This window comes from Arvicanthis niloticus, chromosome 20 (genome assembly GCF_011762505.2).
Source record: "Arvicanthis niloticus isolate mArvNil1 chromosome 20, mArvNil1.pat.X, whole genome shotgun sequence".
Lineage (NCBI taxonomy): Eukaryota > Metazoa > Chordata > Mammalia > Rodentia > Muridae > Arvicanthis > Arvicanthis niloticus.
Window position 1 is genome coordinate 48,867,349 of NC_047677.1, and position 26,369 is coordinate 48,893,717.

A 26,369-nucleotide genomic window follows, 5' to 3' on the forward strand; every position below is an offset into this window, starting at 1 on the left:
TGTTCAGGAACTTCAGAGTAGGAGAACTGGGTCTCAGAGGCAAATGGCAATCATTTAAGAATTGCCGAATGTATGTGAACATAACTATCATCTATCTCCATATCCCTTGCCTGTCATCGGTCCTCACTCTCCCACAGTCCTGGGCTTACAAGTGCATCCACACTGGACACAGATCAATTCTGGGGCTTCAGTACATTCTAAGTTTGTTTGGCCTGAGTTCTGCAGACCCCAGCTTCCCTTTTAGCTGCCGGTCTCCCTCTCCCTGGAACCCTGATGCTCAGTGTTATATCCCCATCTGCTCTTCTGCCCCAGATTGCCATGACTATTGAGGTCTTTCATTTTTCTGTGTAAATTTTAGAATTGATTTCTGTAGCTCTGTGAAGAATGTCATTGTTATTTTGATGGAGATGACACTGAACCACTAAATTCCCTGTAACAGAATAACATTTTGACAATATTAGTTGTTCCAAACAATGAATGTGGAAAGTGCTTTTCTTTCTGTCTCTTCTTTGTTTCTTTTTCTTTTCATTTAATTTATTTGAATATTAGGATTACATTTAGGGCTTCATCTCACACCAGGGAAGTGCTCCACTATTGAACTATAAACCCAATGTAAAACTATAGTATAATCTTGAGACAGGATATAATCTCATCTCTGCTGGCTTAGGACTTCGCCTGAAGCTCATGTCTATTAGTTGTTTTAAGAAATCCGACTGCAGCTCAGAACGACCACTCCAGACCACACGGTTCCAAGGGGGAGGAGGTTTATTCAGGAGATAGGGCAAAGGTGGGGAGAGGAAGGTAGAAGAGATAAGAGAGAAGAGAAGTAGAGGCCGGCCATGATCACGTGGAGCGAGAGGAAGGTGGGGGAGGGGACAGAGAGGCAAGAAGGTAAGAGAGAGAGAGAGTAAGAGAGTAAGAGGAAGAGAGCAAGAGAGTGAGGAGGGGGCAAGCAGCCCCTTTTATAGTGGATCAGGCCTACCTGGCGGTTGCCAGGTAACTGTGGGGAGAAGCATACCTGGCTGTTGCCAGGTAACTGGGGAGGTGGAGTTTAGACAGAATACTAACAATGTCAACTTTGAATTTGTGATTTCCATCAGGCTAAGGCACAGTAACCGGGCACCAGCAAGCCTGGTTTCATATATATATCAGAGAATTGTGGCCATTGAGGGCTGAGCTCCTTTCACAATTTCCTCAAGAAATCTGTTGATGGTGCGTGGGATAAGGTATTGGCTTCATCTGTTAGTTTTGTATCCTACCATGTTACTGAATTGATTGGTCATGGAGGTGTTTAGGTAGAGCCATTATCAGGCTCTCTTATTTGTAGAATGAAATTAGACCCAGACACACTTTGTTAAATCCACGTGTACACACGAAACTAAACAGCTGCCATTTATTCCCCATTCTGGTGATATCAATTTAATAAAGGAATGTTGCCTCTGAGACACAATTTTCCTTTCTCCCTGTTAACTGCTTTCTTTGTTTTCTATGTATTTACGAGTAACTGTCATCCTAATATTGAAAATACAGAGTTCTAATATTTCAACCTCCTTCCCCTACAGCCCTAAGTAAAGCATGAGCTACCCCCAGCCTTTCAGTCCCCACACAGACCTCCCTGGTGCTCTTGACTCCTCCGAAGCCTTTGGACGATTGGAGTATTCACACCTGAGTTATCTATCTACTCACAACATTTCAGCTACCTCTGAGAGAAGAACTGATCGTTTTTTTGAGGTGTGCTTTAAGAGTGCCGGGTAAGAAAACATAACAGTAGCTTAAGGTTAATGAAGGAGCCTCTCCCCATTGCTCCATCTTCCCAACCCTCAACAAACCCATGGTCCTGGGATTCCTCTGGGGTCCTTGGGAGACTTGACAGAGTTGGTGACAGCAGCTGATTATTTTTTTTTTTACTCCTTCCTCCATCCCCCAGGCTCTAAACTGAGTTTGCTATGAAATAAAAAAAATAAATTGATAAAATGATGGATTGAGTAAAATAATATTAGTGAAGCTTTGGAGCATAGCTCTTCAGACCTTATCCAAATTGTGTCACCTTGAAACACTAGCATCTAGCATCTTGTCTTGACAAATCTACCACCTACTGGTCACTTGTGGAACTTCATCATTGGGTTGCATTTCACAGAGAAGGAGCCATGGGGCCTGTCTAGTGGGTCAAGATAATAACCAAGAGAAGGGACTGAAGAAGAATGGGATGGGTACAAATGCTGGGACTAGTACCCAGTAAGCTTGATTTTTAATGTTTTACTCAACACTAGGATGCTCCTCTTATTCTCAGCATGGTAGGAACCCGAACATCTGAAACACTGAAGGTCGAATTTCCCTGGTTTCTTCCTCTGGGAGAGCATCTTCATCCCACAGGACAGCAGCGATCAGCTTTTAGAAAGGGGATTGGCTGATTCCTGTTAGACAATATTCCAACCTGAAGCTCCAGGTTCAGGCTAGATGTTCCCGAGTTAGTGGAAGAGGACAAATAACCTGACTGACCCTGACTGGGCAAGTCAAGAGCCCAGGGCTCCTGGAGGATTTATCTCACAGGATGGTGTGTCCAAAACTTACAAGCAGCTGGGCATGAGTTCATATTTGTAGGAACATAAATTCAGTATTGGTTTGGAGTCTAGTTCTCTGTGATCCTGGAGAGTTTAGAGGATTGGGGGCACATCCACATGAAGCTCCTTGCTCGTATCTGCAGCAAAATCAATTTTATCACTTTAAGAAAACAATAATTGGTGAGGGATTCAGACTGCTAAATTCTCATCAAGTCAATTTGAAAGTAAATTAAAATTTTAAGTGAAAAATTAAACATTCAGAGGATCTAGTCTGTCAGAACCTCTTTGGATTTTAGGAATGTGATGGAACCAACGTGTTGTCCCTGGGCGGAGCAACACAAAAATGCTCAAAGCGGCAGCAGGCCTCTCCTTCCCTGTCCCAGCCTAAGACCACCGCGGTAAAATGATTCACTGGAGCTGTCTGATCCCGTTAAAGTGGCGGCTCCACAACATCTCCTCAGCCAGCAGCCCTCAAGGGAGCTGTCCATGGTGGTGCATCTCCTTTCCTGCCTCAGTGGGAGCTGATCCTCAGGAGCTGCCCACAGTGGAGGTCTCTTTCCTGCCTCAGCCCACTGCATCGTGAGGAGCTGTCCACGGTGATGACACCTTCTTTCCTGCCTCAGCCTACAACCTCGGTGAAACACAGAAGGAGCTGTCCCACAGGAGCTGTCCACAGTAGCAGCACCACTTCTCCAGTCTCCTACTCTCCCCAGCAGTACCACAGAGATGGCACCTCAGCAAAAGCTGGCTACAGCCAGGAAGGATTTTCCACCCTAACCCATGGATCTGATGCAGGGAAAGGGGGTGGGAGTAAGTTTTTTTTTTTTAAAGCCTCCAATCCCTGGGCAGGAAAACCCACCAATCCCTGAGCTTCCCACAAAAATCAACCAATCCCTGAACAGGAAAACCCACCAATCCATGACACACACCCCCACCCCAAGCTCAGGACTTGAAATCCCACCAATCCTCTCTCTGGAAGTATTTGCCCTGAAAAGCACCACCCCTTCAGAAATCCTACATAAGCACTGCACTTTTGTCCAGTTCCCTGATGTCCACTCCCAGAGCAGAGGGCAGCCATCCCTGGATTCCTTTCTCCACACCCTGGATCCTCCAATAAATCCCATTCATGAGATCTCTCACCTGGTGTGACTCCCATCAGAAAAAGCCAAGAAGAAAAGAAGCAATGAAGAGAAGAAGCAAAGAGAAGGCTCCGCCCTCAGAATCCTGAGCTCCTCAGCCCAGCTGGGGATACTGGGAACTGCAATGCCTCTGCATTTGTGGTTCCTGGGCTTCTGTGTCTCAGGCTGTCCTTCCACTGGGATGCTGACCCTCCTCAGAGCTGTTTGGTTTCTGATCCTCCATGCCTCAGGATGCCCTTCTACTGCACTACCTTCTTCCCTCAGGTGACAGACTAATCAGAGGTAAGAACTGCCCAGTCTGCAACTTAAACATCTGGAAGTGTCAAGTATCACTGACCACACACACACCACAGCTTCCTCTCCATCTTTCCTTTTTCCTTGCTCTCTCTTTCTCTCTGTCTATGTCCCTTCTCTTCCCTTCCCTTTTCCCCTTTCCCTGCCCCAGTAGGCTGAGGCAGGAAAGGTGTAACCACTGTGGACAGTTCCTGAGGATCAGCTCCCACTGAGGAAGGAAAGGAGATGCCCCAACTACTGCTATCTTTAGACTTTTAGCTCTCTGGGCTATCATGGGTACTCTGCTCCTGTGATGTCTTGACTTCTCTGCTCATGTGATGTCATGGCTGCTCTGCTCTTCTGAATGCCTGCTCAGCTCACCCTACCCTTTCACTCTTATGCAGCTCAGGACCCAGTTCATGAAATGAACTGAGTCTTCCCACATCTGCTAACCTGACTAAGATATTCCCCCCAGAGACCAACCCCACATATGCAATCCTTCCTGGGGAGTTGAAATGGAAACTTAAGGTTTTTTTCTTTGTTTTGTTTCTGTTTTTGTTTTTTGTTTTTTTGAAAGTCAGTTGTGTTGGATGGTGTTTTGCTAGGGCAAACGTGAAGGAACGTTTCACTGACACAGACATAGGTGAAAGGATGTTCTGAAACAAGCAAGCATGTGAAAGAACACGTGATGAAGGATTCTTTGCTAACACACATGTATTGGTCTGCCTTACATTGTGTAGTTGAGCTGCATTTGTCAGGACTCCATAGATAGAAACACACCAAAAAACTTCTGGTGATGTGCTGCAGTTTCTTGTCTCTTGGACTGATTGGCAGAGTGATGTGAGCTGAGACAGACACATGTGCTGAGACAAGACCCATGGAGGACGCATGATGTTTGGAGGGTATAAATAGAACTTAACAGACAGTGGTGGAGGCCAAGCTTGGCTTGCTTATAGAGTTAGCTATGCAATGCTTGTTGGTCTCTCATCTTCACTTTGCTGAGAGAAACTCAGCCAAGGACTTCTGGTGTCCCTCTGGGTCCCTCCTGCTGACTCGTCTGAGGTTGAGGCCTGGCCGTCTCTGCTACGTAGTGCCACCTCTGCTGATTCATGTTTGCTATCCTGACTCTACCAAACCAACTGCTGGTGTATCCCTTAAGTGCTTCTGAGTGCATCGAGCTGCCACTGCTGACCTGTGCCTGACAACAAAGATGAGATTTGCTCCAAAGAACCATTTCTAAACAGGTCCACTTCCCCTGTATTCGTTTTTTTTTCCACTACCCCTGGTGGGTGATGGGCTAGAAGGAAGGTTAAAGCATTTAAGAAGCATCATTAAAAGTAGACTTTGAAAAAAATTAAAGTTACAGGGTATCCCTTCTCAGGAGATTCTACATTGAGTTACGGTGACAACTAAAACTAACCATTACAAAGCCAGGTGATAGTGGTGCACACCTTTAATCCAAGCACTCTGAAGGCAGTAGCAAGTGGATCTCTAACTTTGAGGCAAGCCTGGTCTACAGAGTGAGTTCCATGACAGCCAGGGCTATACAGAGCAACTCCGTCTCAAACAAAACAAAACTAATAAAAAATAACCATTACAGATAGGGAACAACCTTTCTATTCTGAGGAACAAGTAGCCATTGTATCCTTCTCAATATATAGTCCTTTGCTCCTTCATTTAACCTCCCATCCTGTACTGTGGGACCTTGTCTAGACCCACTGCCTACATCAAGACCAGTAGCTTCAAGCTAGATGGTGCAGGGTTAGCTAATCATCCTGAGAGGGAAGGAATCAGGGAAACGCACCTCAAACCAAGCATGGTTTGGCGTTACACTGTTACAATGAAGAACATTCTTCCAAATAAGTTAAACACTGCTCTGCTCAGCTCCTGAAAGTGGATCTAGACATCCCTTTAATAGTGTGAAAGAGAATTTAGGGGAATTTAGCCCAAGGAAGGGCTGAGGAAAGAAGAGCACATAACAGGAGTACCCAAGGCCCTCCATCACCAGCCATGTCCATTGTACCCACATACTACATCAGAAAACTTATCAAATTTCTTCAGTGAAGACTTTGCTTTCCTGTAAAAAAAAGAAAGAACAAAGCAAAAACACACAGGCACCTAGGCCTGAGATGTCTGGGAGAGAGAATGCTCTGGTCTGAGAGAGAGAGAATGTCCCCTCCTAGACTTCACTTCAGTAGGATGAAGGGTGAGTATCTGATAGACAGTTATGCTCTGAAGACCCACAGACTCCGTGTTGTGAGGGAGCTTGGCCCTAGGTGAGTAATCACAGGTGTTCACCAAGCTGGAGGGCAAGACAAAGTAGCCATGATGTAGGTCACTAGCATATGGCAAGTAACCTACCTGCTGGACAGCGTGGAGCATGGTTCAGCCTGAGTGCTGGGGTTCTGAAGAGATAAGTGACAACATTATAAATGTGCCCAGAAGGTGACATGAATCAGAACAGAGCCCAGTCAAAGTCCACCGGCCTTCTGAGTTTCTCTTTTGAGCATATCGCAATGAGCGGGAGGTGAATCTACTATTCTGACTGGAGCTTCATTTTAGAGTGACCCTCTGGGACTTGACTCTGCCTCCAGGTTGACAACATTCAAATCTTCCTCCACCCAAGCCAGAGACGCTTCCACTTTTCAGTCACCATGCTTTCCTGTCTTTAGACACCTACTATGTGAATGAAGGACACACCTGTGGCTGGGTAAGACCAACAGCCTTCATTTCACCCTAAAGGAGAGAGTGACAGGTGAGTGGCTTGGAGAGAGTCTCATGAAGGATGACCACAGGAGTGGGGGCAGGGAGGAGTCACTAAGATGAGGAAGTAGGTAGGGCCTACACATAGCCAGCATCCTCTCAGGAAATGGCTCTTACTTCCTGTTGATCTCCACTGCACAGAGAATGGTGTTTTGAGACAGGCTCCCACCCTATAGCCAATGCTGACATACAACACATGGCAATCCTCCTGCCTCAGCCTTCTCGGTGTTGAGATTATAGTGAACTGCCACAACAAGCTGAGTTTTTCTCTTTTTAACATCATTGCCTGTTTAGCTCAGGGCTGCTTTTCTTTCCAAACAAAACACTTTCTTCAGCTCAGGTTGGCCTCAAACTAGACATCCTCCTGCCTCATTCTCTTCAGTATCTGACTCCTGGTGTATAAAATTTCAGTCTCAGGACTCACAAAAGGTAGAGGAAGAAATTCAAGGTCATCTTTGACTATGAAACAAGTTAGAAACCAGCTGAACTAAGTGAGACCTGAGGGGAGCATTATGTATAGTGTAACCCCACAGGGAGAGCTCAGATATGAGTGGGAGGAGTCAGCTGTGATCAGTAACTGCAAAGAATGGGGCAAGACCATGATCTGATGATGACAGGTCTGGTGCTGATTGTTTAAGATAGCATAGCCATCAGACGTCCCAGTTAGCTTGTTATTGTTGTGATAAACCGAGACCAAAAGCAATCTGGGAAATGAAGGGTTAATTTCATCTTACAGCTGGCAGTCCCTTATGAAGGGAAATCAGGGCAGAAACCTGGAGGCAGGCACTGAAGCAGACCGTGGAGTAGCAAGGGGTTACAGCCTTGCCCTCTATGACTTGCTCAGCCTGCTTTTCTATACCATGTAAGCCCACTCGCCTAGGGATGGCACCGCCCACAGTGGGCTGGGCCCTCCCCCATCAATCATTAATCAAGAAGATTCCTTCACAGATTGGCCTATAGGCCAATCTGATAGAGGCAATTCCTCAGTTGAGGATCCTTTTTCTCAGATTACTCTAGCTTGTGTCAAGTTAACAAAACAAAAACAAAGCAGAAACAGCAGGGAATGGTGGGTAATCACAGCTGCACTTTCTTCTATGTTTGCTCCAGGGAGGATGGTGGATTTCCCAGGGTATAGTCTATCTGGTTTGGCTGCCTCCTTCCTCTTCGTCCTGCTGACTATAAAGCACCCAGGTAGGGTCCCTTCCTCCCTCACTGCCATGCCCTGCCGATCTAAAATGCACAGTCTCAAACCCAACCCAACAGTGCAGTAACTCAAAGGGGTGCAGGCCCACACTGGACTTTGCACACCAGGCTTCGGAAAGCTTCTTGACTTAATTGGTCACCTCTTGGGTGCAAGTAACAACTTTAGTGAGCACTGAAAGTCACCTGGAAAGCTCACCGGAATCCGTAGCTGGAGCATGCGCAGTTCACATCCAATACTCTTAACTCTGAGGGAAGACAGCACGTGTAAATTCCACCAGCTGAAGACACAAAATCTCTGTCAAAGTTCTGGAGAGAATTTTTGAGCAGTGTTTATTTTATTTTATCTTAAATCTGAATTGGGTACTGATATGACTACTTTTATTTTATTAGCTTTTAATGTTACGTGTGCGTGTGTGCGTGCGTGTGTGTGTGTGTGTGTGTGTGTGTGTGTGTGTGAATGGCAAATGCATGTACAATGTATGGGGGTGTGCACACTGCAGCTTGTGTATGAGGGTCAGAAAACAATTTGCCTTAGCTGATTCTCCTTCTCACGTGTGGATCCTGGGACTTGAACCCCGTGTTCAGACTCGCTGCAAGTGCTCTTCCCTGCTCAGCTTCCACTCCCTCCTCCTCCCTACACAGGGTTCCAGGCCTCTCAAGCTGGCCTCTAACTCACCTGGTAGCCAAGATGACCTTGAACTCCTATTCCTTCCCGCCTTCACCTCCCCAGTGCTGGGACTGCAGGGGAGGAGGGGGTATCCATGCCATGAAAGTCTCAGGCATCGCAGCATACAGAATTATCAAACATATCTTTGGTTTTCAGGTATCAAAGAACATGACTTAAAATTTGATCAGAATACTCAAACTTGCTAGGCAAGCCTTGCCTCTAACCCACCATAAGACACTTTTGTGAAACCCACATTTGCTATTTACTGGACTCTTGCCTTTTCCAGGAGGAAAGAAAAAAAAAAAAAAAAAAAAAAAAAAAAAAAAAAAAAAAAAGCTCCTTCCCTGGGTTGAGTGACCCTGAGCCATAGCTGTTTTCCTAAACTCAAAATAATTCCAGAATCAAGATAAAGACCCCAAGGAAACATCAGCCCACATGTTAACTTATCTGGGAATGAACCCCAAAGACGTGGTCGCTTTGGGTATCTTAAAGATGGGTGGTTTAAGCCTGCAAATCTCAGGGCTGGAGAGGTGGCTCTGTTAAGAATACCGAACGCTCTTCCAGAGACCCGAGTTTAGTTCCCAGCACCTACTGCTGATGGCTCACAACCTCTCGTAAGCCAGCTCCAGGGCACCTGATCCTCTCTTCTGGTCTGCACACACATGTGTGTACCCACACAAACGTGCATAATTTAAAATAAAACATTTTAAAGAAAAAAATCCAGATTTTAAAAGCTCATTAACTATGGACTTGTCTCCCAACCGCAAGGCTGGCAATACACAGTCGCGATCAAATTTTAAAATTTTAGTACACAACACATACAACTTGTTTTAACCAGAAAATGTACACACTTCCATGTTTTAATTCTCTGAAACACTGACATTAAATCCCTCTGCTTTCTGTTAACAAGTTCCAGCACCTTGGCTACTCAAAGCGAGCACCCTGGGCTTCTGGCTTGCATCTTTGTTTCCTCTTTCACTATTTTGTAGATGACTTCAGAGTGGTTGGTCCTGCCCTCCCTATCCTGGCCAAAGTCGGGGAAGATGCCCTGCTCAGGTGTCAGCTCCTCCCCAAGAGGACAGTGGCACACATGGAGGTGAGGTGGTACCATTCAGACCCTGACACGCCTGTGATTGTGTACCGGGATGGAGCTGAGGTGACTGGGCTACCTATGGAGGAGTATGAAGGCCGGGCAGAGTGGACAGAGGACAGCACTGAAGAAGGGAGTGTGGCTCTGAAGATTCACCAGGTCCAGCCAGGCGATGACGGCCAGTACTGGTGCCGCTTCCAGGAGGGGGACTACTGGAGAGAGGCAAGCGTGCTACTCCAAGTGACTGGTGAGTATCTGCCCAGGGGCACAGGGGCACAAGGGAGCACAAGGGGTCATCCACTCACCTGTGGGAACTGTATCACCTCTTGCAAGATCTCTTTTCAACCACCGAAGAAAGGCATTCTCTTTTTTCTTACTCATTTTTTTAAAAAGAATTATTTGCTTTTATTGTGTGTATGGGGATATTCTGCCTGGCTGTATGTCTGTGCACCATGTATGCGCTCAGTGCCCATGGAGGCCAGAAGACGGTCAGATTCCCTGGAACTGGGGTTACAGATGGTTGTAAACTATGATGTGAGTACTGGGAATGAAATCCAGGTTCTTGAGAAGAGTGGTCAGTGCTCTTAACCACTGAGCCATCTCCCCAGTCCCTCTTCTTCACTTTGTTATTAATTCTTTGAGAATTTCATACAATGTATTTTGATCATATTCTTCCCCCTCCCCCACTCCTCCCAAACTCCTCCTTCTCTACCCTTACAGTCATGGCTTCCCCTCCTCTTCTCTTCCTTCTATCCAGTATGAATTGTGCTGTCCACATATTTGAATGTGTGACCATCTGCTGAGCTTACTCAACCTACCAGGAGCTGCACCTCTTAAGGAAAATTGACTCCCTGCTCCCATCCCATCCCCCACTCCCAGCAGCTATCAGTCACCAATATCTTCTCAGCTTCGGTGGGGTTCATGCCCATCTCCCCCTCTACACTGGGATTTGTCTGGTTTGAGGTCTTGTGCATGCTGCCGCCACCACTCTACACACAGAAGGGGGCGTCAGGCAAATCCAGTTGGTTCGCCAGGACATGATTCTCTGGGGACACTGGCCTCTCGGGTTAAGCAGTTCTTTCTTTGTTACCATCACCTTTTGAAAAATACATTAGCATGGTTTTCTTGGGCAAAGTGATTGGTCTCGTGATACTTTCATTAAGTTTATCATGGTTGTTTACCATATTTACATATGCTTACTCTTGTCACCTCCAACTATCCTCTTCTGCTTAATACCATGGTCTCCAGTTTCAGCCATTTCCCATGAATGACTTATTTTAATGTCTTTTGAGTGAATAAAGTGGGTGCTAGAAAGATGGCTCAACAGTTAAGACTCTGTGTGCTCCTGCAGAGGACCCAGGTTTGATTCTCGGCACCCACACAGCAGCTCACACCATCTGTAACTCTGATTCCAGGGGATTCGGTGTCATCTTTGGACTCCACAGGCACAAGGTACACACATGATGCAGATGTATGCAAAAAAAAACACCCACACACATAAAATAAAATTTAACAAACCACCATTGTTTAGCTATGCACTCATCAGTGAGTGGATATCCAGGCCGATCCTACAGCATGGGCATTGGGAAAGGTTCTTTCTTCAGTGAACAAATGTGAGCTTAAATTCCCTTGGGTGTTATTCCAGAAGTGCAGCAATGGGTGTTATACGTCACATCGGCTCTGATGTAAGGGGACTTTTGTTTGTTTATTTTGAGAAACAGTCACACAGAACATTTTTCTCTTAATACTTGTGGCTATAGTTGTTTCCATTGCTACATTCAACTGGTTCAAAAATGTATGTGAGAATCTGTGTATTTCTGAGCTGCAGGTGGAGCTGGACACTGACTCCTGTCACACTCAGGGACATTGACAATTAAGTCAAGTGTTTTCTGTGGGTGCAAGTGAAAGGCTTACTCATCTATTTTCTCAGCCAGTGATATAAACAGTTGTAACATTTTAAAAGGGCACTCTATGGTTTATACAAATTAGTCTAAAATAGATATTTTCCCACTAGAAAAAAAAAGGTACAGTAATTTCTCATTTTACTGCATACTAAAATTGCAACTACACACAGAACCTAACAAACCACAGAAGAAATGAAAATAGCCCATGAATGTGATGTCTGAGTTAATAATAAATGTCTCATTGAAAAGGAAGTTCTGATAGTATCCAATATGGAAGACAACGTGCCTACTACAGAGAACTTAAGAAGCAAAGTCGAGGGCCGAGACATCATCATGAATAAATTGCTCCACATCTTCGAAGTACCAGAGTCACAAAACAAACAGTGTCATGTTTCTCTCCTCCCCCTTTCACCACCTGAGTCTGAAGAAAAGTATGGTCACGTGCTAATGTTTAAAGATACAAATAGACAAGAAGATCTCCATCTGAGTGGGAAGAAACTCTGGTAGCATTGTCTGTTTCCCAGGCCATGGGCTCTCACTTCCTCACTAGGAAGGACAATCCCAGGTCTGGGATTCAAGGAAGTGTTCTCTCTCCTCAGCTCTAGGATCTTCCCCAAACATCCATGTGGAGGGACCCGAAGAAGGAGAGGTCCAGCTCGTGTGCACGTCCCGAGGCTGGTTCCCTGAGCCTGAAGTCTATTGGGAGGACATCTGGGGAGAAAAGTTGATGAGTTTCTCTGAGAATCATGTGCAGGGTGAAGATGGTCTGTTCTATGTGGAGGACACACTGGTGGTCAGGAATGACAGTGTAGAGACCATTTCCTGCTTCATCTACAACCGTGACCTCAGAGAGCCCCAGGAGGCCACCATTGCTCTGCCAGGTCAGTACATTGGCTCAGCTGCCATGGACCTCGGGTTCTGGGGGCTGCCTGCAGCAACTCTTATTTTTCTTTAACCGTATTTAGATAATATATTAAAATTTATAAACATCAATGGTATTTCAGTAATTTTCAACTTTTACATTTTACTCCACTGTGTTGATTTTACCACACAGATGTTCAACACATTGGAAATTGTCTTAGTCAGGGTTTCTATTTCTGCACAAACATCATGACCAAGAAGCAAGTTGGGAAGGAAAGGGTTTATTCAACTTACACTTCCACATTGCTGTTTATCACCAAAGGAAGTCAGGACTGGAACTCACACAGGGCAGGAACTTGGAGGCAGGAGCTGATGCAGAGGCCATGGAGGGATGTTACTTACTGGATTGTTTCCTCTGGCTCAGCTTACTTTCTTATAGAACCCAACACCACCAGCCCAGGGATGGCACCACCCACAAGGGGCCCTCTCCCCTTGATCACTAATTGAGAAAATGCCTTACAGATGGATCTCATGGAGGCATTTCCTCAAGGGAGGCTCCTTTCTCTCTGATAACTCCAGCTTGTGTCAAGTTGACACAGGAAACCAGCCAGTACACACACACACACACACACACACACACACACACACACAGACAGACACACACAGCAGCCAGTACAGAAATATAATAAAAATACTCCTTTAACTGAGACATTTTCCTATGGTGTGCGAGTTGCTTCCAGGAACCAATCTTGTGCTTAGTCAGAATGGAAGGGGTTCTTTGACAGCTATTTATAGTCTTGTCAATAAGTAGTAACAAAAGCTATAATCGAAACACACACTGTAATAGTGACAGATATATGTCCTATGTTGTTAGAAGTTAGAGCAGAGAAGGAGAGTACACTTAATGATCCTAAGAGCCCAGAAAATCCTCACACTCAATGATAAAGCACTATTTACCACCTAGTGTCACCTGTCACCTACATATCTAATCTATCAATCATCTATCGGTTGTTTACCCATCTATCAACCATTTATCAATTATCCATCACTTAACTATCCATCTTCAGGTGTCTAATCCACCATCTGGCTATCACACATCTATTTACCAATCAACATCATCTATCTAATCACCTATCACTGGTCAATCATCTATCTATAACTTATCACCATATATCAATCACCTGTCCTTCTAAATATCTATTATCTGCTTATCTGTCATCTATCTTTCCATACAGCCAATTATTACCATCTGTCTGTCTCTCTGTCTCTCTGTCTCTCTGTCTTATCGATATGAAATAGACTTCTTTTGAGACAGACTCAACCTATACTCTAGATTGGTCTCAAACTCACTGCCATCCCCCTGGCTGAGTCTCCCAGGGGTTGTTACTATGTTACCAATGTGCCTAGGTACACATTGCTATTTATGGAATACTTATGTCTTTAAACATCTTAAATTGAACGGAGACTTTTAGGACACTGTGTTTGGATGAGCTGCTGATTTAAGCAAAGGATGCATTAGAGTTAAAAGTAAATGTTGTGTTAATGTTAATTCAGCGACAGACAGCCCCAGTTTGGAATTCTAAGTAATACTTGCTTATGGCCAAATATTCCATACTTATCACTCATTTATAAAAAATAATACATATATTTTACTATCGCTTCATATCAGCAGAAACCAACTGAATTGATGGTGATAGAACTGACAGCTTTTTGTTGTTAAAAAAGTAAGATCTATATCACCAGGTGGTCCATGGGAAGGATTATTTTTCTGCTTTTCATACTTTTTAAGTAAATTGAGTTCTTGAATAAAATATGAAGCTTACCTTTATTTCTGGGAAGTTTCTTTTCTTTCCTTTAAACCAAATTCCTTAAAATATTTTTCTTTTTCTTTTCTCCAGAGAAACTCCAGACAGAGCTGGGTGAGTGGGACCTTCATGCACGCCCACACATAAGGGCAGAGCCGGAGAGCACCCGGGACACCTCATGATCCCCATGAGAGAGGGAGGAAATGCCAAGACACGTCCTCTTAAACCTCCTTCAGGGACCGGCTAGGGGAAGGCTTTTTCGATTTCTGTTGCTACACACCCACCTGGCATTCATTTTTAGCCCATGATCAGTGGGTAGCACAAACTGATTGTGTAAAGTCAGCCAGTTTTGAAGTGATGATGGCATATTCATCTTATTCTAGAGTTTTAGCAGTAAAATACTTTCCTTATTGGTGGGTATCATCCTGGCCTTTAATTAATGCTTCCTTCAGACTGGCAAGGCTCTTCTCTAAACTTGCCTGCAGAGACCAATAGTGCCACCTTCCTCCAAGGAGGGACCCTGAGCCTCATATCTCCCCTGGAATGCTCACGGGTTCCAAACCTCATAGGATATCCATGTTGGTAGAGTGACTTCTCCATGTTGACTCATCCCTCATCCCCTGTCTGGTGTGTTTAACAGCTTCCTCTAGTGTAATCGGACCTTCCCAGCCCATCCCTGTTCGAGTTGGGGAGGACATAGAATTAACTTGTCACCTCTCACCTCAAACGGATGCTCAGAACTTGGAAGTGAGGTGGCTCCGATCCCGCTATTACCCAGCAGTCCACGTGTATGCGAATGGGGCCCATGAGGCTGGAGAGCAGATGGCGGAATACAGAGGGAGGACTTCGCTGGTGACTGACGCCATCCACGAGGGAAAACTGACCCTGCAGATCCACAACGCCAGAACTTCGGATGAGGGGCAGTACCGGTGCCTTTTTGGAAAAGATGGTTTCTACCAGGAGGCCCGTGTGGATGTGCAGGTGATGGGTAAGGATACCAGGTAGATCTTTTGGCTTCCCCAGCTTCCTAACACTGTGGAACGCTCTTTCCTGGGAGATTTCACTGACACCCAAAATATTCTCAGTGCTCATTCATTTTCAAGTTGATATTGAACTTTTGATGCAGCAGCCACTGTAAACACTTGAAGAGCACAACCTCAGGTACACAGATTTGAGGTTTTATATAAATACTTTTTTTTACTAATTTGCTGAGAATTTCAAACCATCTATTTTGATAATATTCACCACCCACCTTCCTGTCTTCTTTTTAAAAAATTAATAACCCATGAACTCCTATTTCTGCTGTCTACATACTCATGTGTGTAGAACGGCCCACTGGAGCAAAGTCAACCTGGCAGGAACCACATCCTTAAAGAGAACTGACTCTCCGGTCCCCTGAGTCCATCAACTGCCCACAACAACTTAGGTAGGTGTGGGCTCATGAGCCCCTCCCACTTCCAAGCTAGAACGATGACCAGCTTGATCTAGTGCAGGTCTTGTGCAGACAACCACAGCTGCTGTGGTACAGTGGTCCTGTCCTATTCAGACACGGTTTCAGTACAGTGCCCATCCCCCAACCTCTGACTCTTCAATAGTTCCACTTCCTTCTTCCATGGTAGTTGCTTAGCCATGGGGGGAGGAGAACAACCATATAGACATCTCATTTGTGCCTGAGCCCTCCATTCAATCTCTGCACTTTCTGCAAGAGAGACTTCTCTGATGAGGTCTGAGGGCTGTGCTAATCTATGGGTACAAACATAAAGAATTCGGAAGGCAGCTTGATACTATGTCCGTTTACCAAAATAATAGTAGTAAGGTCTCCCTTGGGGCTTCATCACTGTGAGTTCTCCCCCAGACAGGCAGTACTAGGCATGCATTTCCTGTGTTTTAAACTTCTAAGTGCAGGGCAATCAGGAAGGTGGGACTCTCAAGCACTCCACAAAGTGACAATCTGAGAATATCCCCCATGATTTACAGGAAACTTGTTATTTCACAGTGCTACTAAGATTCTGGGAAATACTTGCTTTCCAGGAAGTGTAGTAAGTTGAAGGTACAGCTAGATCTCCTGCATGCCCAGAATCTGTAATGACTGACAGTCTTGGTGACTTGGAGGGCAGCAGACAAAAAGCAACCATAAAAACATCTCTCCAACGCCAGCAAATGTTGTTGAGGACATCACCCTAGGTCTTAGATAGCCTTCTAAATTAGTAGACAGGAGCATGACATGCCTAGAGGACCATCTGTTTCAGGGCTCTTCCTCTGCTTTGAGAAGCCCCTCTTACCCAGCATCTTCCATGCCATCTTGAGTCTCATGTCTGATCAAAGTTACTTTGTTGTCAAGGTAAAAAGGGAAAAGGGAGTTGAGGTAACAAAAAAAAAATTAGATTTGAAAATGTATTTTTAAACTCCTCATCTATTCCAGAAGACTTTGCAACAAAAATAGAAAACCAGTACAAGAAACCTTGTAGCCAGTCCCAGCTCCCAAGGGAGGCCATTGGCCCAGAGCTCTGTCCTCTGTAAGCTGCCCTCACCTCTCTCCCCTGGGGAAGTTGCTCACCACACACATCTGTTTCCTTGGTGTCTGTGCCCAGCGGTGGGTTCCTCACCACGAATCACCCGGGAGGTCCTGAAGGATGGAGGCATCCAGCTGAGATGTACGTCCGATGGGTGGTTCCCACGGCCCCACGTGCAGTGGAGGGACAGAGACAGGAGGATGGTGTCATCATTTTCCGATGCCTTTCGGCAAGGGACCCAGAAGCTGTTTCAGGTGGAGTCACTCCTTCTGGTCACAAATGGCGCCCTGGTGGATGTGACCTGCTCCATCAGCCTCCCTCTGGGCGAGGAGAAAACGGCCCGTTTTCCTCTCTCAGGTTGGTGACTCTGTACCTTCCTTGGTAACCAGGCATCCAAGGGCTTGGGCTCTAAGGCTTTTATTTGAGAGGTTTTATGTGCTCAGGCTCACCTCGGACTTCTCATTCTCCTGCCTCTGCATCACAGGCGCTGGAGTTACAGGCGTGCACCCCACACTCAGCCTGTTGCTGCTGTCCCTTCTGCTCCCTCTTCCTTCCCACTCCTCCTTCCCCTCCCCCTCCTTCTCCTGCTTTTCCTCTTCCTCCTTCTCCTCCTCTTCTTCCTCCTCCAAATTTCCTCCTCCTTTCTCTTCTTCCTCTTTTCTTCTTCTCCTCTTCCTGTTTTAGTTTCTTCTCCACAGTGGGGTATTTTTTAAGCAAATCTTTTGAAAATAAATATTTGCCTCTTGCAAAGTTTGTCTTCAGGTAACCTACGCACAGCATTCCTCTGAGTTCCTTGTCTCTCTCTCTCTCTCTCTCTCTCTCTCTCTCTCTCTCTCTCTCTCTCTCTCTCTCTGTGTGTGTGTGTGTGTGTGTGTGTGTGTGTGTGTGTGTGTTCTATTTTACTCTGTCTACAAACTCCTCCTTGCTGTCAAAACAATTCTGACACTTTGTGTTTTTGTCAAACCTGGGTCCTCTGCAAGTACAACCTGTGCTCTTAACCCTGGAGCAACATCTCCAGGGCAAAACAATTTCTTTCCCCTTGATGTGGATTTTATTCTGCATGAAAAATTAATTTTCCTCAAAGCCCCAGCAGTTATACCATGGGAGACTTTATGTTTTACCATGATAGTTACTCCACTGATTCTGTGGTGGAGTGATATAATTGGAAGGAAATGGGGCGGGGCAGCGGCAGACCTAAGTTTGCCTGCTCCCCTTGGCACCTGACTTTCAGGAAGACTGAGCTAATGGTCAGGCTGTGAGAAAAGTCATCTGGATAGTTTCCTCATCTCAGGACCTACTGGGTTTGCATTTCAGACTCCAAGATAGCTTTGTTATGGGTGACCCTGCCTGCCGTGGTGCTGCCTCTCGCCATGGCTATCGACCTGATCAAGGTGAAAGGGCGGCGGACGAAAGGTGAGTGGGCGAACAGGATGGACAGGCACTCAGTCGTTCTTCAGCAACTGATGAGGCCTGCCTTACTTTCATGTCATCAAAGCTCAGTGATGAGTGATCTTAGAGTTTACAGATGTAACATCAATAGGGTTAGGAGACAGTAACTTGGGAGCCAGAGAGACATCTCCGTGTTTGAAATATGAGGATCTGGGTTTGCAAAACTCTGCTCATTTCCCTCAGCCCCATCCAGCCTGGTGGGGAAGTGCAAGATGTCATGACACCTCAGCATAGGAGGATCAGAGGAACCAGAAAGCAGTCAGGAGAGAGCAGAAGAGATGGCTCTGGAGTTGAGTACTCGCTGCCCTTGCAGAGGATCTGAGTTCAGTTTCCAGTGCATACCTGGTGGCTCACAACCATCTGTAACTGCAGTGTCAGGGGGTTGACACCTCCTTCTGGCCTTAGCAAGCAGCAAACATACTGTGGTTCACAGACAGACATCCATGCAGGCAAAACATTCCTACAAGTAAAATAATAAAAATAAATGCATTTTTTAAAAGACAAGTTGGAAGAGGAGACAAAGAAGGGCAGTGGGAATGAATAACAAGTGACAAGAAAGTACGGTGACACCTGTGTAAGAAAATGCCACAGCGAAACCTGCTCCGAGCATGCTAACTGCTGGGAGCTGGAGAGGTGGCTCCAGGGTTAAGAGCACCAGTTGCACTTGCAGAGGACCCAGGTTTGATTCCCAGCACCCACATTGCAGCTCACAACTGTCTGTGACTCCAGTCCCAGGAGAATTGTGCAGCCTCAGGCTTCCTGTACTAACTTACCAATACCCAGCCATGACCCTATTCTCTCAACCATTATCCCACCCCACTGCCCAGCAGGAACGCTCCAATCCTCTAATGTTTCAGTCAAGTGAACTAAATCCTGTCTGGTCCCCAATCTCCAGGGTTTCATCTCTCTATTAGCATGCAAGTTACTCAAACGGTCACATGCTTCCTTGGAACCAGGGGCACCACATCTTCCAGTTACCACAGAGCTGCCCCCTGAAGCTCTCGTTGGTCCCTCAGCTCCCAAGTTCTACCCTGTGTTCCTGCATGGCCCAGGCCTTAGGCCATACCCTCTCACCCCAGGCTGTGGGCACAGGTGACTAATACTGTGTCCACTGCTGGTGTCTTATTTAGCTGTCTTGGATGGACGACCCTTCTCACCAAAACGAGAACAGGAGACTAAGGCAGAATGTTGGTGACTGTGAACTCAACCATGGTCTTAGATGGGGTGAGGGTGGGGGTGGAGGGCTTGCTGATACAATGTTTCCTTTTGCCCTGAAGAGGAAGACAAGCCTGTCAGACAGTAAGACATGGCATAGGTAGAGACTCCCCTTCCATCACAAGGGCAGAGAGATAACCCCATCCCCAAGCTCTTTCTTGACTGTTTCTATAATAGCAAAGCCTAATTTCCTAATTTAAAAAGCACTTCTCAGGGCAGAAATCTAATGTTTATATTATTTAATATTCACAGATGTGGCTTGCCTCTTCTATTACCTCGACCCATCAACTTATCTTCACTGAAAATTGTGTGGCCATTTTTTCCACACTTGGTGACTTTTCTCTCTGCTGAATGCTGTTGTGTATTTTTTTTTCTAGGAGTCATGGGCTCCAAAGCTTGCTGGTATTCCATCTCAGTCCTACACCCAGCCAGAAGCCCATGAGCACCACTGTCTGACTCCAGTTATCTGTGACTCCTTCCTCTCTCCTCATCCTTGACAGTCTGTAACCCCCTCTTCTTCTGTCTTACCTTCCAGAACAAAAATACAATGGCAATCGGGAAAATGACAAGAACAACGAAAGCCACAGGCGAGGGCTTCCCTCTGATGAGAGGCTTGGATAAAAGCACCCCACAAGCTCAAAGCACCCCACTTCCTGAACACCCTATCCTTTCTCCCATCTTTCCCATCAGTGAGCAGCATGAGGCTGACATAGGAGTGGTTTCACCTGCTGCTGTCCAAAGGTTACTCATGGACCCAATCCATTCCTGATGGAGCTGTCACTCACAGCTGAGGACACCTTGACCTGAGCCAACCCACATAATCTGAGTCCCACCCTCACGGTGATGGCGTCTTCTCTCCCTTTGCCTCTTCTGTTGTCCCTCAGCCTAGGGACCATCTCTTGCCTGTGCACAGAAGCTTTATCTCATTACATTCTAAACCCACCATGAGGATGTAAGAACTTCAACCTGGAGAGAAATGTCACTCATCTGAGACCAGGATGAGTTTTTCTAGAAATGCCCAATCCAGTGGCACAGAGCAGATGGGAAGAGGGGGTTTCTTTCCTCTTTCCTCACGAGAAAGAACTAACTTTGATTCACGGTTACAGAACACCTGACACACTACAGGTCAGACCAGGGGTCATAGAAATAACTAAGGGGTTAAAAGCACTTGCTGTTCTTGAAGGGGACCTGAGTTCCGTTCCCGGCACCCATACGGCAGGTCACACCCATCTATAACTCCAGTTCTAGGGGATCTGATGCCCTTTGCTAGCCTCTGAGGGCACCGGACACACACCTGGTACACAGACATACAGGTAGGCCAAACATCCATACATATGAAATAAAAATAACTTTTAAAAAGAATTAGACCAAAGAAAGCCTCTCATGTGGTCTCTCTCCGAGCATGTCTGCAGCTGGTTCATGTAGGGACCACAGACAGGAGACGAGAAAACCTGCTAATGCTTAAGTCCCTCATACAGTATTTCACACCTACCTATGCCATGTACTGGTGCTCCAGAGAACATAATATCCCCATGCCTAAAACAGGGTTTTCTACAGTGTCTTCATCAAACAGACTCTCTGTCTTAGTTACTGTCTGACTGCCGTGATGAAACACCATGGCCAAGGCAGCTTTATAAAAGAAAGCATCTGATCAGGGCCTATGGTTCCAGAGGGCTAGAGTCCATAACCATCATGGCTGGAGGGAATCTGATCGGGGGGCCTATGGTTCCAGAGGGCTAGAGTCCATAACCATCATGGCTGGAGGGAATCTGGCAGCAGGCGGGCAGGCATGGCACTGGAGCGGTAGCTGAGAGCTTATATCTGACCCAAAAGAATGAGGCAGAGAGCCTAACTTGGAACCATGTGGACTTCGAACCTCAGTGACTCACCGGCTTCCACAAGGCCACACCTCCTTCACCAGGGTCCACCAGCTGGGTCTAAGCACTCAACCACATGAGCCTATGGGGGCCATTCTCATTCAAACCACCACATTCTTATAATTCTTCTCTAAATTTGCTTTTCTGATTCCCACTGGAGTTTATGTGAACAATAAAAGCAGCCAACTCCACAGGAGTCTTACTTTTATTTTTTATCTGCAACCCATGCGTTTCTCTTGCTGTCAAGCCCATCCTTCACATCCTTATAAGCGGGGTCTGCCAGTGGAGCCATGAAACAGGCATTCACATAAACAGCAGTGCCAGGATGCAGAAAGAACTTGGGAAGGATGCAAGAAGGATGCTGTAACCCCAATTAACAGACATGCTGAGTTTAACTGCACATACATGTTCACCTTTAAATCTCGTATAAGCTTTCCTGGGCTCATTCCCTCATTTCTCGGATGGAAGAAACATTACAAAATCTGTCTGTATCCAGTTTTTAGCTAAAATTTATACTCCCTCTAGTCACATTTGGCACCATGCCATGGCCAGTTAAGGAGGACAAAGTTCTAGACAACAGCAAACAGTCCCTAGCGCACACAGCCTGTCTTCACAGAGGAGCAGCTGCTACACACTCTTACCATAAAGGAGACAAATGCACATGAACTTGGACCTAAGTAACGTGGAAGCAAGAAGTGACTCAGAACAGACTCTGAGCTCCTGAGAGAACACAGCGTGAGAGTCCAAAGTAGAAACAAAAATCCTGAGCTAGACATAAAAGGATGCCCAGGGGGCTGATGGGAGATAAGTGTAGATGTAGATTTAACCAAGCAGGCGAAGGGAGCAGAAGATAAGCACATTACACAACCAGTCAACCGATTCTAAAGGTCAGTCTCAGTCTATCCTCCATGGCCAATCTCCTGGGAAGGGAGAGAGAATGGACAGTGCTGAGGTAACCCTGAGGCCAGTTCTGAGTCTATTGGAGACCTCTGACCTCTTCCCCAAGTCGAACACTCCTTCACTACCCGGTGGATTTGGTCTCTTCCTGTTAAATAAATATTCAGTAAAAGAAAAGGGGGGTGGGGGAGAAAACAGCATGAAGGGGGATGGGCACGAAGCCCCACCCCTAGCTGAGGATCTATTGGCAGTTGATAGCTGCTGGGAGGAGAGTCGGTGTTCTTTAATATGTGGTCCTTGGTTTATATACTGCAGGGCAGGCCCCACTCCCAAGAGCAGTTGGGTCTAGGAAAGAGAGAGATGTTGGGTGAGAAGGGGTGGGTGTTGGGTAGACCTGGGAGAAGTTGGGGGAGTGGAGTGAGTATGATCAAAATAATCGTATGAAAATCTCAAATAATTAAAACATTATCTTCAAAAGGAAGATGGCCTTACCATGTAAATTGTATACTTCTCTTTCTTTTGATTCATAGATGATACAAGCATATTTAGAATTTGAAGGCATTGCAAATACATTGGGCTAGTCTACATTTTCCCCTTAACATAATCCTCTGTTCTTTCTTACATTTAAAGTATTTTTGCTAGTCTATGTCATCAGTATGCTTGTATAATAAAATGGTTTTCCCATCCCTTTTTCATTAAAAAAAAATGTTTTTTCAGTGAAGGACTGGGTGTGGTGGTACCAACCTTTAGTCAGGCAGATCTCTGTGAGTTTGAGGCCAGCTTGTTCCGGGACAGCCATCAACTGAAATGCATCTCTTGGAGATGAAGCTGACCTCTAATGAGAGGAGCAGAGACAGGGGAAACAGCTCACTTGCCTTTAGAGGATGAGTTGAAGTAAAGACCTTCTAAAACTCTGGGCTAGGTGGTGGCGCATGCCATTAATCCAGCATTAAGCAGGCAGAGGCAAGGGGATCTCTGAGTTCGAGGCCAGCCTGGTCTACAGAATGAGTTCCAGGACAGCCAGGGCTACACAGAGAAACCCTGTCTTGAAAAACAAAACAAAAAACTGGTTCTCATTCAAAGTACAGCATAATAAATGCATCAGTACATTAAAACCATTTAGGTGGAATCCAGCATCCAAGACACTGATCATCTCCAAACACACCTCTCTATTTCTTTAACCTTTGTTGGTTGGTTTTGACCCAAGCTTAGGTCATCTGGGAAGAGGGGAGATGGAGAAAATGACTCCATCAGATTGTCCTATAGTCAGTCCGTGTAGCATTTCCTTGATTAGTGATTGACATAGGAGGGCCCACTGTGGGCGGTGCCATCCCTAGGCATATGGGCCTGGGTTGTATAAAAAAGCTGGCTGAGCAAGCCATAGGAGCAAGCCAATAAGCAGCCATCCCTCCCATTCCTTTGTGTTCCTGCCTCCAAGTTCCTGCCTTGAGTTTCTCTTCAGACACCTGTCACCTGAGTAGTAAAATAAATCCTTCCTCTCCAAGTTTTTTGTTTTGGTGTTTGGGGTTTGTTGTTGTTGTTGTTGTTGTTGTTGTTGTTGTTGTTGTTTGTTTTGTTTTGTTTGGGGATTTGTTTCTTTGTTTCTTTGTTGGTTTTCAGTTTTGTTTTTTTGGGGGGTGGTTTTTGGGTTTTGCCCACATTTCATCATAGCCATAGAAAGCAAACTAGAACACAGGTGCACAACCATCCCTCCAAAGCCCAGCAGGATGCTTACCTCTCCTCTAAAATGTTCCTCAGGATCAGCTACTGGCTTATCACCTCAGCTCCACAGGAGCTTCCTCAGAGTTATCTTCCCTGCAGAAACAGTTGCATGTCTGCTCTTCCCTCAGATGTGTAACCCTTCACTAACTCTGCTCTCCCTTTGAAGTCTCCAGGCTTCCCTCCTGGCTGCTCCATCCCATCCTGACACACCCACACAGCCTCTGAGATTACCTTCCTGACTCTGTCCCTCACACTAATGCTGGGATCTCACAGCAGGAGAGCATGCTGTCTGCACCCATCATACTCTACAATGTGGACCCCAGGGGCCATTCACTCCTGAGGAATCTATGGGATAAATCCAGAGTGGGAAGTGTGTCCGGACACCCTGCCCGGCACCTTCAGATTACATCATGGTTGTCCCAGAAGAGCCCTTTGGAAATTCAATTATCACAGAGTTTTACAGTGTTTGCACAGGCTGATGGGTCATGGGTTTTTACAGCAGACAGGCTAGTCTCATATACAGCAAATGATTTCTTGGTTACAATGGTGGTGTACTTTTGGAAGGGGGGTGAGGATAGGGCTGGGATACCATGAAAACACATTCCTTGTGAAGCTTTCATTGCCCTGGTATGCAAATAAATCATTTTATTAGATGAGTATTTAGGATTAACCAAGGTGTGTTTACAAACTCACCCGGTGACTTAATCCTCCTAGGCAGAAAACGGAGGATGGGGCTACAAGTGCAGTAGGTTTTCGCCTGAGCCCCATGGAAGTGGAAGGGGTAGAGAAGAAGTCTCTCAGCGGGAATTCGCCATCTTTCTTAGGGTGGGAAACAGGGTGGTCCAGAGGGAGGACTGAAACACCTGGATCAAGGACAAGGAGATTGTCAGGGTTAGAGGACATGGCTAAGGGATTCAGGGTGTGCTACAAAATGGTCTGCTGTGACTCTCAGACAACTGCAGTGTCTTTCTCAAAAGAACACCAGGGACCTTTGTCACTCACACGAAGACCCTTCGCTTCCCTTCTCCAGAAGCAGCTCTAACCTGAACAGCCATCTTCTGAGGTCATTAGTCTCCCCAAAGTCTTTCTAATCCCTCCTTGGAAGAACATGTTATCTCACTGACTGAGAGGGAGAAAGAGAGAGGAGAGGCAAAGGGAGACAGAAATGAAATTTCCAGGCATGGCTCAGCCTCTGAATTCTCACTAACAACTTCTGGAATGACAAAGGGCTACCTGACCTCCACCCACCTTCAGGATCCATGCTGTGCCCCTCCCCCACTCCTTCCCTCTTGCCCATCATCCAGGAGACCATCAGGCAAACTCACACTGTCTAAATTCTTAGAGACATGAAGGTTTTTTTTAGAACCTATCACCACCTTAGAGAGGGAGCCAGACTGGGTCACCCTGCCCTGCCTCCTCCTGGATGCCTGCATGGCTCTAAGAATCTTGCTCCAGATGTTTCAGGGGACTGAGGGTCCTTAAAGATGGATTGGGTGGACATTTAAGGGATTCAGGAAACTGGAGGCAAGAAGGTTCCTCCCAGGAAACTCAGGGAGTCAGCCCTCTCCATCCTTCAGATGGTCTCAAAACTGAAGACAAAATAAGATTAGAAAAGAGAGCTTCAGTGCAGACAATAGAGCCATTACATGGTTACAGTTTCAGTTAATCTTCTGATACTGTTGCTTTGGAGTGAGCTACAGGTTTCTTTGGTGCCTCCGTTTCTTCATCTGACTGTGTGTTGGATGGTAACCCATGTCCTTATTTTTTTTGAGACTATATAAATTAACATATGGGAAACAAGGGTGTCTATAGCCCAACCATTTAGCCAAGCACTTGCAAGCTCTATTACAATGTATCTGATGCTTAGATACAGTGTCATCTCCTGGTTAGTTCTCGAATTCACTAAAGAAAGAATTGAATAGACAGAGACACGGTTCAACTTTCTGATTCTCATTCACTCAGGCCTAGAAATATCCTCCATGGACGTTGATTAAATCTGCCTCATCCAGATGGGGTGCACACAGTGTGAACAGTGTCAGCTGGGCCCTTCCATTATAGTGCCAAGGAAGTCAAGAAAGTGTTTGATTAAAAAAAAAAAAAAAAGACAGGGGCCAATCTGATGCAACTGACAACAGGGTCTTTATTCTATTCCAGCTAGCTCAGGTCTCCTCAATGCACCACACAGGATGGTTTTGGTGGTGGGGCAGTCCCAAATATCTATCGGAGCAAGGCTTTATAGTAGGGAGTGCGTGTGCAAGCATCTAATTGGAAAGCTACTGTGGCCTTTAACATAATTGTCTGGTGCTGGGAGTCATATCATAAACTTACCTTCTGCTCCCCTCTGCATTGGTGGTCATTAGGCAGGGGGTGGACTTGAGGGGGCAGGTTTGTTGGGGAAATAGCCTGGAGACAATGGTCTTGTTGAAGGTG

General features: G+C 45.9%; 1 protein-coding gene and 2 long non-coding RNA genes across 6 annotated transcripts; 1 reads left to right on the top strand and 2 right to left on the bottom strand.

Moving 5' to 3' along the window:
- The first annotated feature begins 1,619 nt into the window (after positions 1-1,619).
- On the top strand, positions 1,620-21,501 carry LOC117724804 (butyrophilin-like protein 2). Of its 4 annotated transcripts, none has more exons than XM_076916640.1 (10): positions 1,620-1,751; positions 6,568-6,728; positions 7,844-7,927; positions 9,596-9,943; positions 12,200-12,481; positions 14,360-14,380; positions 14,907-15,254; positions 16,858-17,136; positions 18,094-18,192; positions 19,979-21,501. In XM_076916640.1, exons 3-10 carry the CDS (start codon positions 7,849-7,851, stop codon positions 20,062-20,064), a joined length of 1,542 nt encoding a protein of 513 aa, XP_076772755.1. In that variant the 5' UTR covers positions 1,620-1,751; positions 6,568-6,728; positions 7,844-7,848; the 3' UTR covers positions 20,065-21,501. The 4 variants fall into 4 exon arrangements, with proteins under 4 accessions (XP_076772755.1, XP_076772757.1, XP_076772756.1 ...); XM_076916642.1 differs by having other exon boundaries at positions 6,568-6,683; XM_076916641.1 differs by lacking the exon at positions 1,620-1,751 and adding an exon at positions 3,392-3,982 and having other exon boundaries at positions 6,568-6,683.
- Positions 12,186-15,111, bottom strand: LOC143435208 (uncharacterized). Its single transcript, XR_013105315.1, has 3 exons — positions 14,988-15,111; positions 12,756-12,830; positions 12,186-12,311 (listed from the first exon to the last, which is right to left on the bottom strand). It is a non-coding gene; the product is annotated as an uncharacterized LOC143435208 (long non-coding RNA).
- Positions 18,035-24,969, bottom strand: LOC143435209 (uncharacterized). The gene is made up of 4 exons (XR_013105316.1): positions 24,633-24,969; positions 23,953-24,032; positions 22,962-23,052; positions 18,035-18,688 (listed from the first exon to the last, which is right to left on the bottom strand). It is a non-coding gene; the product is annotated as an uncharacterized LOC143435209 (long non-coding RNA).
- Positions 24,970-26,369: the final 1,400 nt, after the last annotated feature.

Coding starts and splice junctions, on each gene's coding strand:
- LOC117724804 (XM_076916640.1), top strand. CDS start 7,849: ATGGTGGATTTCCCAGGGTATAGTCTATCTGGTTTGGCTGCCTCCTTC. Junction 7,928..9,595: donor GCTGACTATAAAGCACCCAG/GTAGGGTCCCTT, acceptor ACTATTTTGTAG/ATGACTTCAGAGTGGTTGGT. Junction 15,255..16,857: donor TGTGGATGTGCAGGTGATGG/GTAAGGATACCA, acceptor GTCTGTGCCCAG/CGGTGGGTTCCTCACCACGA.